We start from the raw sequence: 18,785 nt of genomic DNA on the forward strand, positions 1-18,785 counted from the left end.
ATGAAAGAAGGGGAGAGTAATGAATGTTGGAGGGGATGTGGCCAAATTGGGACATTAATGCATTGCTGGTGGAGTTGTGAACTGATCCAGCCATTCTGGCTGGCAATTTGGAATCATGCTCAAAGGGCTATAAAAGACTGCCTGCCCTTTGATCCAGCCATACCATTGTTGGGTTTGTACCCCAAAGAGATCATAGATAAACAGACATGTACAAAAATATTTATAGCTCCGCTTTTTGTGGTGGCAAAAAACTGGAAAAGGAGGGTATGTCCTTCAATTGGGGAATAGCTGAACAAACTGTGGTATATGCGGGTGATGGAATACTATTGTGCTAAAAGGAATAATAAACTGGAGGAGTTCCAGGCGAACTGGAGAGACCTCCGGGAACTGATGCAGAGTGAAAGGAGCAGAGCCAAAAGAACATTGTACACAGAGACTGACATACTGTGGTAAAATCGAATGTAATGGACCTCTGTACCAGCAGCAATGCAATGACCCAGGACAATTCTGAGGGATTTATGGTAAAGAATGTTACCCACATTCAGAGGAAGGACTGCAGGAGAGGAAACATATAAGAAAAGCAACTGCTTGAACGCATGGGTCGGGGCGGACATGATTGAGGGTGTGGACTCGAAACTACCACACCAATGCAACCACCAATAATTGGGAAATTGGTCTTGATCAAGGACACATGACAAAACCAGTGGAAAAGTGCGTCGGCCATGGGTGGAGGGAGTGCGGGGGGTGAAGGGGAAAATAGGAGCATGAAACATGTAACCATGTTAAAAATGATTATTAATAAATGTTAAAAAAAAAATAAAAAAAATATGTTGTTTGAGGGAAAGACATTTAATATAGAAAGTCTATATAGATTAAAATGTAAAGAATGGGATAAAATTTGTCATGTGATTTCTAAGGCCCCCAAAAGGGTGGTAACATCTTGATATTTGATAAATAATAAATTTAAATCAGAAAGCATTGACAGAGATCAATAAGAATGGTATAATGTTTAAAATAACATAAAATCTAAATATGTATTTTTCCCTCAAATACCCTAACTGCTCAGTCCTTTAACCTACTCCCCTCCCATGAACTACTCCTCCAATTGACCTCAGCTATACACAAAGATGGTCATACCCCTGATCTTGTCATCATTCACAAATACTCTCTTCCATGGTCAAGAATTCTGAAATGTCCTTATTCAGCCATCATCTATTAGCTTTTCACCTCTTCCTCTGCCTTCCCTTAGATAACCCTATTCTTCATCGACACTCCTACTACCAATTCTTTGACCCCTCAAATCTCTCCCAGACCATCTCTGGACTAGCTGCTCTCTCCTCTTCTCCCCATCTTCAGTCCTTGGTGGACCAATTCAATTTGATGTCCTCTCTCTTGAACAACTACCACCTTATCATATCACTGCTCGTGCCCAGCCATACCTCAGTCTTGCATTATCCTCACCATTCATCACCTTTGTGCCCTTACTATTGCTAGATAATCCTCCGGTACCTCCCTTATCTCATATTGAACAGCAACCCTTCCAAACTTTCTCATCCCTCTTTAAATGTCCTATGGTTCCCCCTGCCCCAACTCTCTTAGCTTTTACAGCTAATTGAGGCTATTCATCATGAATTCCCTCTTCTCTTTTCCTCATACCCTATGAATCATGTGCCTTCTGCTACTCTTTCTTTCTTCATCTCTGTCTCAGTGAAGAGGCCTTGATGAAATAGCATTTTTTAAAAATTGCCAACTCTTTGTGACCTTGTTTGGGACTTTCTTGACAGACACTGTAATAGTTTGCCATTTTCTTCTCTAGCCCATTTTACAAATGAAGAAACTATGGTAAACAGGGTTAAGTGACTTGTCCAGGGTCACACAGGGACTGAGGGTTAATTTGAACTTGGATCCACCTGACTCAGCTCCAGCACTAAATCTACTGGTCCACCTAGCTGCCCCATTAAGTGGCCCTACTCCCTTTCAAAGCTAATCCCTTTACTTGTACAAGTAATCACATTATTCCATCTCTTCTAACAGATTGTCCTCCTTTAGCTTATTTTCAATCTTTCTCACTTTACTTGCTCATTGTCTCTTGCCAACAAACATGCCTGTGTCTCCTCTAACCTGAAAAAAAAAACAACTCACATTTGATCCTTCCATCCATGCTAAATATCAACCTATATTTCTTCTACCTTTTGTAGCTAAACTCCTTGAAAAGGCTATCTATAATAGCTGCCTCCACTTTCTTTCCACTCACTCTCTATCCCTTACAATCTGGCTTCCAACTTTATCATTTCACCCAAATTGCTTTCCAAAGTTACTAGTGATCTTTTAGTTGCCAAATCCAACAGCCTTTTCCCAATCTCCTTAACCTTTCTGCAGCCTTTGACACTGTTAATCACTCTCTCCTCCTTGATACTTTCTTCTCTCTAGATTTTAAGGATTCTATTCTCTCCTGGTACTCCTCCTACTTTATCTGAATGCTTCTTTTCTTTCTCCTTTGCTGAATCTTCTTACAGATCACACTCTAACTACATGGGTACTTCAGGGTTCCATCCTGGCCCCTTTTCTATTCTCCCTGTATATTACTTCACTTGGTAATCTCATCAGCTCCCAGGGATTTAAATGCCACCTCTATGCCAATGACTCTAAAATCTATGTTCCCAGCCCCAGTCTCTCTGTTGACCTCTAAATCTCCAACTACCTTCCAGATATCTTGAATGGTATATCCAGTAGACATCTTAAACTTGACATATCCAAAACAAAACTCATTATTTTTCCTCCTAAACTCTCTACTACTCACTTCTACCTTCTCTATTACTGTTAATAGCAACACAATTTTCTCGGTCTCCCTGGCTTGCAATTCAAGAGTTGTCCTGGGTTCTTCACTAGTGCTTAACCCTCAGATCCAAATTTGTGCCAAAACCTGCCAATTTCACTTTTGCAAAATCTCTTGAATATTCTTTTCTCTTCTCTGATGCTGCTACCATTCTAGTACAACCAAGCCCCTTATTACCTCATACCTTGATTACTGCAATAACCTACTGGTGGGTTAACTGCCTCAAGTCTTACCCCACTCCAATCCATGCTCCATTCAGTAACCAAAGTGATGTTCCTAAAGTGCAGGTCCAATCACATCACCCTCCTACTCAATAAACTCCAGTGATTTTCTATTGCCTCCAGGAACAAATAAAAAAATTTTTATTTGGCATTCAAAGTCCTCCATAATATATCTTTCCCAACTATCTTTCCAGTTTTTTTATACTTGACTACCCACACAAAATAGTGCATCTGTAAGACCCATGGATAGAGGAAGAGTTTATGATCAAAGAAAACACAGATAATAGTATGAGATATAAAATAGAAAACTTTGACTACATTAAATTTAAAAGATTTTGCACAAACAAAACCATTGCAACCAATATTAGAAAAAATAGCCTAATGTCTCTGACAAAGGCCTCAATTTTCAAAAAATAGAGAATGGAGTCAAATTTATAAGAATATAATTCATTCCCCAATTGATAAATGGTCAAAAGATTTGAATAGGCAGTTCTGAGATGAAGAAATTAAAACTATCTTCAGTCCTATTGTGCAGTTTATAATTATTCTAAGGCCTGGGAGACTATGTCTCCCAGGACTCCCTGCTACAACTTCCCCTGACACCTCCTACTTCCTTTGTGGGAGGTGTCGGAGAAAATATAAAAGAGAGAGTTTTGGCACCTTTTCTCTCTCGATCGGAGGCTCTCTCTACCCTGGTCTCTCTCTGGACTCTGCAGAGCTAGCTCTCAGATCCTGGACTCTCTCTACCCAGTAGGCAGAGGAGACCCTCTTTCCCAACCTAACATTTCCCTTTCCTAATCTAAATAAAACCTAGCTATTCTATAAACCTAAGTTGCTCTCTGATCTTTTATTTGAGCCCCAAAGGACTCTGGTCAATTTCCCCCTGCCAGGGCTGGGGACCGCTACCTTCCTTTCCCTTCCTCTACCTTCCTCTCTCCTTTCTCCCATCCATTCTTCTTACATACCCTTCCTCCCTTCCCCCCTCACATAATATGAAAAAATGCTCCAAATCACTATTAATTAGAGAAATGCAAATTAAAACAAGGCTGAGGTACCACCTCACACCTATCAGATTGGCTAATCTAGGAAAAAAGGAAAATGATAAATGTTGGGGGAGATGAGAAACTTGGTACACTACTAGACTGCTGGTAGAGCTGGGAATGGATACAACCATTCTGGAGAACAATTTGGAACCATGCTCAGAAGGCCATCAAACTGTGGATTCCCTTTAATTCAGTAATACCACTACTGGTCTATCCCAAAGAGATCAAAGATAGGGGAAAAGGACCTACTTGTTCAAAGACATTTATAGTAGCTCTTTTTGTGATAGAAAAGAACTGAAAACTGAAGGGATATTCATCAATTGAGGAATGGCTGAATAAGTTGTAGTATATGATTGTAATGGAATACTAATGTACCATAAGAAATGATGAGCAAGATGATCACACAAACACACACCAAAAAAAAACAAAACAAAACCCTGAAAAGACTTATATGAAGTGATGTAAAGTGAAGTGAGCAAAACCAGGAGAACATTATAGATAACTAACAGCAATAATGTATGATGATCACCCCAAAGAGATAATAAGGAAAAAGACTTGTACAAAAATATTTATAGCCGCGCTCTTTGTGGTGGTGAAAATATTGGAAAATGAGGGTATGCCCTTCAATTGGGGAATGGCTGAACAAATTGTGGTATATGCGGGTGATGGAATACTATTGTGCTCAAAGGAATAATAAACTGGAGGAATTCCATGTGAACTGGAATGACCTCCAGGAATTGATGCAGAGTGAAAGGAGCAGAGCCAGAACATTGTACACAGAGATTGATAGGCTGTGGTACAATCGAATGTAATGGACTTCTCTACTAGTGTAATAAAGGGGCTCAACAGGCTACTGTATTAAGGGGCTAAGCAGGCTGATAATAGGGATGCTGGTGGTGCCAGTAAGTCTCCTGGGCCAGGGAGCCTACAACTTCACTATTTGTTGGTCTAAGACAGTCAGGGATGTGAGGTCCTGAACAGACATAACCAGTCAGTCTCCCTGCTGTCTGTAGGCTCCTTTAAGGTGAGGAGTGAGAAGCCCCTCCCTGCTGGTGAGAAACTGGAAGCCAATAGGAAGTGAAACTGGTTCACTTCCTGAGCAAGATGGATGCTTGGTGTAACCCCCTCTGGAAACAAGTGATAACTATCTTCCTTCTCCTCAGCCCCTGGCCCTGGTTGATGTTATAAATGAATTACTGAAACTCTCAGAATCAGGCCAAAGGGGTTTATTTAAATACAAGGGTAAACTGAGGAAGGAGGGTTAGGGTCTGGAAAAGCTATTGCTAAGGATGAATGGCCAGTACTAGCAGAGGGCCTCAGAAGGTAAGATCAGGCTGAGGGAACCAGCCCCTCAGCCAGGGATAATTGCACTGCCCTGATGTAGAGTGGTCTACCAGCTTGACAAGTGAGGGTAATTGATTTGATTTAGGGGTGTCACTGCCTAGGGTAAGTTAACTAATTCTTCCCACGTTCCACAAACCACCAACCACACCTTCCCTTCCCCTCCCGGGGTCTCCAGGGGAAGTCCAGGGGTAGCTGGATGTCTGGGTGAGGTCAAGGAAATCAGAACCCCCAGGCTGGTTCTCCAGGGATATTTATAGTCCCAGCTCCAACAGTCAGGTCTCAAGACAGGCACTTGCTGGGTCAAAGTTCCATTCCCCTAACTGCCAGGATTGCCTAGGGTGATTTTGCAAATGTAAGAGATCTTGCATCAATCCTGCATTACACTAGCAGCAATGCAATGATCCAGGACAATTCTGAGGGACTTATGAGAAAGAATGTTATCCATATCCAGAGAAAGAAGTGTGGGAGTAGAAACACAGAAGAAAAACAACTGCTTGATCACGTGGGTTGATGGGGACATGATTAGGGATGTATATTCTTAAGCGATCACCCTAATGCAAATATTAAAAATATAGAAATAGGTCTTGATTAATGACACATGTAAAACCCAGTAGAATTGCTCATTGGCTATGGGACAGGGGTAGGAGGAAGGAAGGGAAAGAACATGAGTCATGTAACCATGGAAAAATATTCTAAATTAATTAATTAAATAAAAATTTTCAAATAAAAAAGTGACAGCCTTCCGGGTTAAGATGGCGGCAGAGTAAGAAGCAGCTCTTAACCTCTCCTGACCAAAACACACAAAACTCCTCAAGGGGACATAAAAACAAGTCCAGACGAACGGAGGAACCCCACAACAGGGCACAGCGTGGAAGGTACGTGGAATCGAGACATTTCCAGGCTAAAAAGGGCTCTCACTCACTCAATCGCGAGCTGAGCAACCGCCCCACCCCCACCCCCTCCACACTCACCTATAGCTCTGAACCCAGCTAAAAAGAAATAGAGCAAGTTTGGGGCACCCATCGAGTCATCGGCAGCTCCGGGACCTGTTCCTGAGAGCAGCAAGACTTAGGACCCCATTAAGCCAAGAACGCACGCGAAATCTGAGCGCGCGGGAGCAGAGAGTGGATGCTGGGCGCAGAGTGCCCGCTGAGCAGAGGCGTGGGTGCCGGCTGAGCAGAGGCGTGGGTGGAGGCAAACACAGCCAGGAACTAAAGCCTAAGTGGGGAACCAGTGCAGACGGGTATACGACTGTGGAAGTAGCTCCCTGAGACTTGTAAAGGAACCTCCTGCAGAGGATCAAGCAAGGGAATCCACCAGGGGGCTTGACCTTGGAAAAAACTAGAACTCAGACCTCAGGAGCCAATAGATCTCAGACAGACACAGAGAGCGAGGAAAAACCTGAGAAGCTGCTGGGCTAATGATGGCTAACCAGTTACAGGAAATTCAGAAGAGAAAGAATAATAACAAAAAAAAGAAGTCTTTAACACTCGACAGCTTCTACACAGAGAAAATCCAGACAACCGAGCAAACAGAGGAGGAGAACAAACAACCATCCAGACCCTCCCCAAATAAGGAAAACTCCTCACAAGCTATGGAAGAGTTCAAATCTGAACTCTATACACAGAGACTGATATAATGTGGTAAAATTGAATGTAATGGACCTCTGTACCAGCAGCAATGCAATGACCCAGGACAATTCTGAGGGATTTATGGTAAAGACGCCACCCACATTCAGAGGAAAGACTGCAGGAGAGGAAACATATAAGAAAAACAACTGCTTGAACACATGGGTCGGGGTGGACATGACTGAGGGTGTAGACTCGAAACTACCACACCAATGCAACTACCAACAATTTGGAAATTGGTCTTGTTCAAGGACACATGACAAAACTAGTGGAAACGCGCATCGGCCAAGGGTGGGGGTGTGTGTGGGGGGGGGGGGTTGAAGGGGAAAGGTGGAGCATGAATCATGTAACCATGTTAAAAATGAATATTAATAAATGTTAAAAAAAAAAGTGACAGGCATGAGATATGTGGTGGAAGACTCCACAAGACTTTGCATTAGAGAGGAAATACATAGTGAGGGAGAGAGAAAAGTTAAAATGAGTCCAAGGCTGTGAACTATGATGATGGTGTCCTCAACAAAATACAGAGAGGATGAACGAGGGTTGAATTTTGGGAAAGATTTAATAAATTCTGTTCTGGACATGTTAATTTTGAGGTGCTCCTGGGATATTCATAAGGAGAGATCTCAAAGGCAATTACTAATGCAGGATTGAATTTCAGGGGGAAATAGGAATAGAAATATAGACTTGATAGCTATCTACATAGAAAAGATAATAAAAAAAAATGGTAACTGTGGAGATTACAAGTGAGAGAGCAAAGAGAAAGAAGGTAAAATGATCCAAAGAAAAGCTATACTTTTTTAAGAAGTAGGATGATGGAGGGATAACAAAAAAGACAGAAATATCTATAAAACACATGATAAGAGATTCAAGAGTGAGGAGTTTCATGGAAGACAAGGAGAGAATTGTTCAGGAAGAGGACTAAGTGATTTAAATCAGTTGTCATGAGGAGAACAAAAGCCCAGAAACCCCCTCAGCTAATAAACACTATCTCTTTGCCAAAGAAAGTAAAATGGAAGTTGGGTTAAGAATATAAACTTGTTTGTAAAATTTTAGGGAAAAAGATGGTGAAAATTTATAAGCAGTACCCTCTTCATAAAAGTGAGAATTGGTAGAGGGCAAAGTTGCTTATAGAAAGTTTGTCAAGAGATCCAACTAAGCAAAATCATTCCAAGGGTATATAAGGATGTAACTGGAAAGATAATAAACATAAAAAATGGAAAAGATCTGTAAAGATATTTGGAACAAACTATTTTTGTCAAGAAAAGACAGTAGCACTACAATATTTGGATTCTAACATGACATTTCCAGATGTGCTGCCTGAAGAAGTGGAAAAGACACTGAAGAAAATAAATATGGGAAAAGCAGTTAGACTGGATTTAGAATACATAAAGGACCATGGTGTAGGTGATACAGTTTTTAGGAAATCATGAGATTCTCAAGTTATCTGAAAAAGAATATACCAGTGAGATGGGGAAAAAATTCCTGTTCTTATTATCAATAAAAGTGACTGAGAGAATATAAAAAACTATCAACTCATATAGATGAAATAATTAAAATGCATTTATTAAGTGCTTACTATGTGCCAGGCACTTTACTGAGTACTATATACAAGTCATATGCCTAGTTTCCTATCTGTAATCCTAGTTTTGGCCTTGTCCCAAAGACTAAACCCATTCACAAATTCCTCCAAGTGGCTGAACATCTATATAAAGTATTTTTATGGGAATAATCTACATGCTAATTGAAGGCTTCCTTGGTAAAGGTATAAGGAAGGAATAGGCATGCTTTTGCACAATGGCATTGCACACCAAGCCACAGCTTTATAATCATACAATTGCCTGAAATGGACAGAGAGTATTAATTCTTCCTCTCTTCATTATTTGTTGAATGTAAAAAAGCACTTACTTTGGTGGTATAAAACAAAGTATCCCCCATGCATATGTCACAATCACAACACATTCCTTGAAAGACATAATGAATATAATTTTGATTATTAACATCAAGGAAAGTGTAAAATAGGGAATTATATACTAGTAAAAAATTTTTTGCCACTGTCATGGATGATGTCCAGGGCAGAATCCAAATAGAAGAGGGATTCCCTACAGATGCTGTCTTCCTCCAGATGTTCTTGTTTGTTGATATTATGCTGATTACATCAAACCCAGAAACACTGCAGATCCACCCAAATAAGATTCAGGATTATCCAAAAGAGTTCCCATTTTCTATTGGTACATATATCTTAGAAGACACTGGGTGAACAATGAGTGATGCCTGAGAGTGAGCAGGAAGAGAAGAATGGGCTGCCCTCTGGGTAATTCCATAGTTCATGAAGACCATAAGCTTCTGACTAAAACAAAAGCTTATCTTTTCCATAATAATATTCTTCTACGGATTTGGTATAAATTTGAGTCACAAAATACTACTATTTCTCAAGAATTGTTGTTGAGGATCACCCAAAGGGCAATGGAAAGACACATATTGAGTTTTAGCAGGTTGTAATACATTACAAATAAGGAACTATTAAGTGGAGCAAAAGAGACCTCCAGGGAAAGGCAATGAGAAAAAAAAGATGGGTCTGTTACTATAAAGATCAATCACTTGCATTTATTAAGCACTATGTGCCAACCATGTGCTAGACATAAGTACAAAAGGTATGGATAGCCTATAAGCTCCACTGACATCCCCATAATACTAAGAGGATGCAAGTAAGATCCACCCAATTGGCTGGACCACTTGTGGTAGATTTGTTGGCATACATGGATGACAGTTGCACAGAAGGGCAAGTACGGATGCATTATGATATTTATTCCTGGAGGGAGTAGCCACATCACTGATATCAACGATTCAGTAGGTAGGCAGTATTTTTTTCTTTTTTTTCCCCTCTCTCTAGCTAATTAAGACACCAATGGTTCAGATTTGGGGGATTTATTTAGAAATTTAATATAATTATAGTTTCACTATTGACTAATGTGTTTATTATAAAATCTGCAATCATATTAATAATATATTTAAAAAAGAAATAAGAAAATCAATTTAAGAATTAGTATAACTCACCAAACAGATACTAAACTTTAATTTTTGCCTAAGATGCATTTTATAGTCCAAAGAGAAGGAAGAACATTAAGAGGGAGAGAATTTTGTGGTCAATTTTTAAGATATTATGTTGAAAACATGGTGTAGAAGACAACATTGTCCCTAGTCTCCAAGAAGTCTAAGGTTGTATCTTCACAGCTGTAATTAGCTAAATGTCATGTTGCTATTTTTAAATTATGACATCATATTTTCAGAAAGCCATTTCTTTCTAGTTTTTGCTTATACTCTGATTATATTCAAGTATTCCGATGTTCATCCACCAAATATGCTCTAAGGTTGGAAGTTGAGTGAGAAAAATTATTCAGTTCTCTACTACTTAAAATAAGTGTCAACATGTCTCATTCAATCAATGGATCAAAAGACTTTAGACTGAAAAAGTCCTTGATCCACTGATCAAGTATGATGACATCGCAAAAGTATGTTTGAATTGTCTAATGAAATTTGGGCACGTTTTGTGAGTCATTGATAAAATGTCATTCCAGTTTGGACCCAAGGAGATTTGAGAAAATGGAGAAGAGAAAGCATTCAAGCTAAACCTAAGTGACTGAAGGAGAAGGTACAGAACCTGGACCCTGGTCTTGGCCAATCTCCTCCTTCTCCCCAGAGCTTAAGAGGGCTTCCCAGTTTTCTTTTACCATCCCTGAAGTAGGATTTCCCATTCTCGTTTTACCATCCTTCAAGGACCCCAGGATCAGATGATGGTAGTATTTGCATCAGGACTAACAGTCATAATGGATGTAGATTCAAGGCTTTACAAAGGGCCCAACAGAAGAGCTATCTGAGAGGATTATCTCAGAGACTCTAGAAAAAGGACTTCCAGGGTATGTAAGTAAGGAAATTTTAGTCATTGGGTTGGGGTTCACTGCCAGTCTATGGAAAGTCTATCATTCCTCCTTAGTTTCATACCCCAGGCAGCTGAACAACTTGACTCAGAAAGAACTATTGGATTCCTCAAGAGATTCTCACCAGTTCAAAATCTATTTTTGCCGCTCTTTTCTAGTTACTCCCATGTTTCTGCCTTGTGTTTTGCAGCTGATCTTCAGGGCATCTATAGAATGTCTTTTTGGCTCTGCTTGTTCCCATCCATTCTGAAGTCTCCAATCGTTCTCTCAGGAGAATATAAACTCTTTGAAAACAGAGACTGATGCTTTTTCTTGGTTAGTTTAGTATCTTGCAAAATACTTTTACACACAGTAGATACTTAGTTAATCCTTAGTGAAATGAATGGAATCATTCCTTTGTAGAGTAATTCTATGGTATTGGTAAACTTTATAAGAACTTAGATCTGCTGATATTGTCATGATTTTGAGAGGTATGATGAGTAAGATGAAAAAGCAAAGTCATGAAAACCAAAAAAGAGTTTGGGCATGACTTTTTGTACAGTAAAAAAAAAAAAAAACAAATACAAGCAATATCAAGATCTCCAAACTGGTTAGGTTGATATGGAGATGTTCAATTTACATTTTTTCCCCAATACACCTGGAAGTCTGGTCCTACCTTCTTCCCTTCTGGGCAGTGCAAATCACCCAAATGTTCTCACAATCAGAGAATAAAGAAGAGAGACTCCTCCCATCCTTATGTATGGAAGAATGGCTTAGAAAGATGTCCAATTTTTCATTTTTACTGGATGCAAAAATTTTCATATTTTTCTTCTAAAGAGACATTCATTGCCCATATTTTACTTATTTTGCTCCTTAGTGATGGTGACATCTCTGAGCAATCTCATTTAAAAGTCATAAAGAAAGGGAGCCATCAAAGTATGGTATAATGGAAAGAGCATTCAACCGGGAATCTAGGGGCCTGGGTTTCAGTTATCTTGCTTACTTGCTGTATGACCCTGAGAAAGTTGCAATTTTTCTGGATCTCAGTAGATTCAGCTATAAAATGAGGGTGTTGGACTCTAAGTTCCAATAGAATAGCAATAGAATTCTATGAAATTTTATTATCTCTTTGTTACAAATATCTGCCTTCACCGTTAAACTACACTGGAAACATTGCTAAATGAGAACTTAGAAACCAAGGTGGAAGAAAACTAAATACAGATAGTACCATTTTATGGTTTTAATGAACATTAAATTATAATATCAGGACAAGAAAAAGAAATCTGTAGATTTATATTTCACATTCTTGTCTTCCAACAGAAATTAAAGGACTTATAGATAGTACTATTTGTCACTAAGTGGTTGGTTTGGCTCTGACAAAGGGGAGTGTTAGCTCTTTTTTCATTAAGAACGGACTGGAAAGTCATTTTTGCAAATGTGACCATTCATGAATTTCAAGGATACCACAAAATTCCAACCACTGTTAAAATGGAACTTTAAGGCAGACAAAGCCATTTTCTACTTATTTTTGAATAATAAAAAAAATCAGAGTAAGGACTGATAGGAGGTTAAAAAAGAACAAGCTATCCATTATCAGACAATAGCAGTGGATAGAAAGCTGGACCTGGAATCAGGAAGACCTGAGCTCAAATTCAGTCTCCAATACTGGACAAGTCATTTAATCTCTGTTGCCTTAATCTACTGGAGAAGGAAATGGCAAATTGCTCCAGTAGCTTTGCCAAGAAGAGCCCATAGAGGGCCATGAAGAATAACAACATTGTTGACATTCACCTGTTATCTTATATATACCTAATACTTCCTAGCCATACTCAAACTTAACCAGCACTCCAGCCTTCTTCCTCATCCTTCTCATTCCTTTCCCACTGAACAGCAGACTCTGCCCTGGGATGCTCAGCTTGCCTGGGTGAATTTTCGCTGTGTCTTGGCTGGAATTGGCTTGCTTCATCATTCATTTCCAAATGATGCTGTTATGCCTGTCAGCTCTTCTCTCCCTGCCACCAGCCCCGATGCTGTGTGCGTCCCTTTTCTAACTCCCCTTTATGTGTTCTCTTCCTTGGGGACAGAAAGGGGGTCTGTTTGTTTGTTTTTTGTCTATTTGTATCCCCAGTGCTTAGCCCAGTGCACACTGCTCAGGAAGTACTTAATAAATGCTCTGCCATTCCCTCTTTTATGCGAGGACTTCCATGTAACATTATCTCATTCAATCCTCAAAGAGACTTGTGAGCAGCGAGGGCAAAAGCATCCTGTTCTGGGTATGGAGAGGAAAGTGTGGCCAGGAAGAGTTAAGCCACTCTCCTAAAGCAAAGCAACCTACAAATGGCAAAACCAAAACTTGCCCTCTTGGAACTCTTAGTGACATTGTTCTTCTCACCTTGTAAACCATGGAGGCTTGTTAAAAATTCATCATATAATAACTAATAATTTAAAAAATAATTCATCATAATAATGGTGATATAAATATTATTCTTTTATTTATCTTGAAAGGCCTTTTAAAAAGCCCTTACCTTCTGTATTAGTATTAATTCTAAGATAGAAGAGCAGCAAGGGCTAGGCAATGGGGGTTGAGTGACTTGCCCAGGGTCACACAGCAAGGAAGTGTCTGAGGTCAAATTTGAACCCAGGACCTCCCATCTCTAGGTCTGGCTCTCAATCCACTGAGCTACCCAGCTGCCCCCTGTAGCAAAATTTTTTTTTTGCCACAGATCTGATAGCCAAGATAAGTGAGGAATTAATAGAAATACATAAGACTAAATGCCATTATATCAAAGGTTATGAACAAACCATTTTCAAATAAAGAAGTGTAAATTATCAATAACCAAAGGAAGAAATGCTTCAAATTACTACCTCTAAGAGAAAAATAAGAGAAGGCCCAGGACTCTAGATCTGTGATATCACCGGTATATGGAATTCCTGGCTGAGGAAACTCCACCTACCAACACAGATTATATCTGTCACTTATATGCCCCAAGAGTTTTCTAGAATACTGAGGTGTTAAGTGACTGCCAGGGTTCCAAGATGTGTGGGAGGCAGGACTTGAACTCGGGTCTTCCTGGCTCTAAGATACAGTTCTTCATCCATGACATTCCACTGCCTCTCAACAATAACAGCAAGGTTTTTTGCCACCACAAAGAGCGCAGCTATAAATATTTTTGTGCAAGTCTGTTTATCTATTATCTCTTTGGGGTACAATCCCAGCAATGGTATGGCTGGATCAAAGGGCAGGCAGTCTTTTATTGCTCTTTGAGCATAGTTCCAAATTGCCAGCCAGAATGGTTGGATCAGTTCACAACTCCACCAGCAATGCATTAATGTCCCAATTTTGCCACATCCCCTCCAACACTCATTACTCTCCCCTTCTTTCATTTCAGCCAATCTGCTAGGTATGAGGTGATACCTCAGAGTTGTTTTGATTTGCATTTCTCTAATTATTAGAGATTTAGAACACTTTCTCATGTGCTTATTGATACTTTTAATTTCTTTATCTGAAAATTGCCTATTCATGTCCCTTGCCCATTAATTAATTGGGGAATGGCTTGATTTTTTATACAATTGATTTAGCTCCTTGTATATTTGAGTAATTAGACCTCTGTCAGAATTTTTTGTTATAAAGATTTTTTCCCAGTTTGTTGTTTCCCTTCTGATTTTGGTTGCATTGTTTTTCTTTGTACAAAAACTTTTAAATTTAATATAATCAAAATTATTTATTTTACATTTTATAATTTTCTCTAACTCTTGTTTGGTTTTAAAATCTTTCCTTTCCCAGAGATCTGACAAGTATACTATTCTGTGTTCATCTAATTTACTTACAGTTACCTTCTTTATATTTAAGTCTTTCCCCCATTCTGAATTTATCTTGGTGTGAGATGTTGATCTAAACCCAATCTCTCCTATATTGTTTTCCAATTTTCCTAGCAGTTTTTGTCAAATAGTGGATTTTTGTCCCAAAAGTTGGGCTCTTTAGGTTTATCATACACTGTCTTGCTGACATCACTTACTCCAAGTCTATTCCACTGATCCTCCCTTCTATCTCTTAGCCAGTACCATATTGTTTTGGCAAAAACTGGAAAGTAAGGGTATGCCCTTCAATTGAGGAATGGCTGAACAAATTGTGGGATCTGTTGGTGATGGAATACTATTGTGCTCAAAGGAATAATAAACTGGAGGAATTCCATGTGAACTGGAGAGACCTCCGGGAACTGATGCAGAGCGAAAGGAGCAGAGCCAGAAGAACATTGTACACAGAGACTGATATACTGTGGTAAAATCAAATGTAATGGACTTCTGTACTAGCAGCAATGCAATGACGCAGGACAATTCTGAGGGACCTATGGAAAGGAACACTACCCACATTCAGAGGAAGAACTACAGGAGTGGAAACACAGAAGAAAAACAACTGCTTGAACACAGGAGTTGATGGGAATATTATTGGGGATGTAGACCTGAAAAGACCACACCCATGTAAATAAGTCTTGACTGACCACACATAATAAAACCAGTGGAAATGCGAATTAGCTACAGTGGAGGGGGTCAGAGGGGTTGAGGGGGTGAAGGGGAAAGTAAAAACATGAGTTATGTAACCATGGAAAATTTTTCTAAAAATAAAAAATTATTAAAAAAAAAAACAGTAACAGCAGGGAACTCTGACATTCCAACACACACACACACACACACACACACACACACACACACACACACAAGCAGGGATGACAGAAGAGGGAAAGGCCAATGTTAAAGGGGCTTTGGGGGGAACGGGCAAACTTATGCACTGTTGGAATAGCTAGGAAGGAATCCAACTCTATGGAAAGCCATTTGGAACTACTGCGCAGGAGAGCTTTGCTGGTCCCCTCAGCGGCTACACCTTCTCCTCTGAGGCTTCCTCTCTTCTCTGCGGTAGGACCAGGATGTCCCTATTTGTGTTTGCCCTATTTGAATGTGAGTTCTTTGTGGGTACTGATGGGTTTGTGTTCTCTGTGTATGCTTGGTTTTGTCCACAGTCACCCCACTGGGCCTCCTCTCTGACGCAGTAATACGAGGTGCTCCTGGACAGAGACCTCGAAGGGATGGAAGGAAGGAGGAACAGACACAAACACACAGAAGTATCTGAGGCCACACTTCCTACTGGAGCGAGCGCCTGGGAACGAAGCGCTCATCGACTGTGGAATGGCTACACGAATGACGGCACGTTCATGGGACAGGATACTGTTTTGTCACAAGGAATGAAGAAGGGGATGGATTCAGAAAAAAACAGAGAAGACTTGTAGGAATGGATACACAGAAGGGACAAGAACCAGGAAAACTGCTTATTCAGTAATGACGATATTATAGTCGACTTTGATACAACGACATCCACAATTCCAAAGGACTCATGATGAAACACACCATCCGCCGCTAGATAGAGAGCAGACGGGACTCAGAGTACAGACCGAAGCATAGTTTCTTTTCTTTTCTTTTCTGGAGGGGGACATGGGTAATGGAAGAAATTATATATGACTATATGTATATATTTTTAAACAATTTTGTTTTTCTTGCCTTCTTAATGGGCAAGGTGGGGGAGGGAGATGATTCAGTATTAAAAATAAGAATTAATTTGAAATTTTATGACAAATATAAAGGAAATATATTATTATGTTTTAAGAGGTGATGAAAGGGGAAGACTCAGAAATTTGGATTTCTACAAATGGATGCAGACCGAAGAGAGCAGAACAAGAATAATTTATACAATGACAAAGCATCGTAAAATAAAATAACTGAATCTTTAAAACTCTGATCAATACAATGAGTAGTCAGGAATACAGAAGACTAAGGGGATAGACTAGATCAACAAAATAAAAAATATATATTCTCAGTCATAACTAGTGTGTCAATTTGTTGTATCTGTCTACATTTATTTGTTACTTTGCAAGATTTTTCTAGGGGAGAAGTTGTGGGAGTGGAGTGAGGGAGTAGTGATAGTGATGAAAAAAAGAAAGCAACAATGAAATTTTACAAAAAGACATAGAAGAGAGCAGAAGAAAGTTCAGAAAGGAACATAGGCAAGAAGGGCATTGTTCATATGTATGAAACCATAAATCTCATTATGTAGTTTAATAAATATACATGTTAGCATACATTATATATTTATCTATCCACTAAATTCAATGTGCTAGTTTCAAAGAACTCGCATTTATCTGTGTAAACCCTCTGAACTTCCTACTGACCTCTACACTGTGCAATTAAAAAAAAATGTTTCATTGATGTCCTTTTCTTTCTTTCTTTGGCAATTCTACCACTAACTCCTATCTACCCACAACCAAAATTTAAAAAATAACTCTTCCCTGCAAAAAGTTAGCATAAGCAAACAAAGTAAATCTGCAGGTTGCTATCACATAAACCTCTACAATGAAACTCTTACCCAGCCTTAGCAACACTGATGGTCTGTTGCTCCATTGCTTCATGGATACTCGTTCTATCATGCTTCTTGAGGCTATTAAACTCATCGATACAGCAAAGACCTCCATCTGCAAGTACTAACGCTCCTGCCTCCAAATTCCATTCCCCGGAATCCTTCACAGCAGTCACTGTCAAGCCTAAAGAGAAAAAGTATGCCATTCAGACTTCATTTTTGCCATAGGTATACCCTATGCATATAAAAGGAAGGAAATAAGTTGGCAACTATTTAGTATAAAAGCACTCAACATACATTAACTTAGCTGAGCTTCAAAATAAACCTGTGAGGAATGTACTAGGTGGCGCAGTGGATAGAATTTGAGGTCTGGAATCAGGAAGATTCATCTTCTTGAGTTTAAATCTGGTCTCAGACACTTACTTGCTGTGTGATCATGGACAAATCACTTAACTGCTGTCTGCCTCAGTTTTCTCAAATGTAAAATGGAGATAATAATAGCACCTACCTTTACAGAGCTATTATGAGGATCAAATGAGATACAGTTCTTAACGAGTTTAGCACAATGCCTGGAGGTACTAGTAGGTAGTCATATAAATGTTAGCTATTATTATTATTATTATTATAGTTTTAAAAATTCTATTTTATTAACATGCAAAGCACACTTCCATACTAGTTATTGTTATAAGAGCACACTCATACAAAACCAAAACCTCAAAATAAAACCATAAATAACACTGACATGAAAGGTAGTTTGCTTAAATTCACATCCATTCCACCCCAACAGTTCTTTCTCTGCAGGTGGATAGCATTCCCCTTTCAGGATTATCCCAGATCATTGTATTGCTGAGTAGCCATGTTTTCACAGTTGATCATCGTATAGTATTGCTGTTACTATGTGCAATGTTCTACCAGTTCTGCTTATTTCACTCTGTATCGGTTCATGAAGATCTTTCCAGCTTTTTCTGAAATTATCTTGCTTATCATTGCTTATATATATATTATAGTTTTCTTAGAGAATATATTAATTTTAAAATACTAGTAACAAAATTGCCCAATTTGGGTGTGCTTCTAAATTTTTTTTGTTTTCCTAACAGATTTCCTTTATCCTATAGATAAAGAAGTAAGTGACTAGTCTACATCCACAAAGTAAGATGTCAAATAGAATTTTAATTAATGTGAAGAGAGGTAAGACACGGGGTCTTATCTCTCTAGCAAAATCAAAGCCAGAATGACTTAGAATGCCCAATTTCCTCAAGTCTCTAATTAAGGGAGAACCACCTGCAGATATGAAGAAGTTATCAGACTACTGTCTAGTACAGCATTTCACAATGGCTAGTTCATGGCAGATGCTTTTTGGTTTGTAAATCTTTTTTTTTTTTTTTTTTTTTTT

At 39.1% G+C, this 18,785-nt stretch overlaps 1 protein-coding gene across 1 annotated transcript in view; it reads right to left on the bottom strand.

The window, feature by feature from the left end:
- Positions 1–18,785, bottom strand: part of MCM9 (minichromosome maintenance 9 homologous recombination repair factor) — a 168,971-nt gene that overhangs the window by 35,710 nt on the left and 114,476 nt on the right. The window contains exon 7 of the mRNA XM_044676842.1: positions 17,402–17,576. Within this exon, the coding sequence (XP_044532777.1) occupies positions 17,402–17,576 (175 nt within the window). The remainder of the gene's footprint in view (positions 1–17,401; positions 17,577–18,785) is intronic.

This window comes from Gracilinanus agilis, chromosome 4 (genome assembly GCF_016433145.1).
Source record: "Gracilinanus agilis isolate LMUSP501 chromosome 4, AgileGrace, whole genome shotgun sequence".
Classification (NCBI taxonomy): Eukaryota; Metazoa; Chordata; class Mammalia; order Didelphimorphia; family Didelphidae; genus Gracilinanus; species Gracilinanus agilis.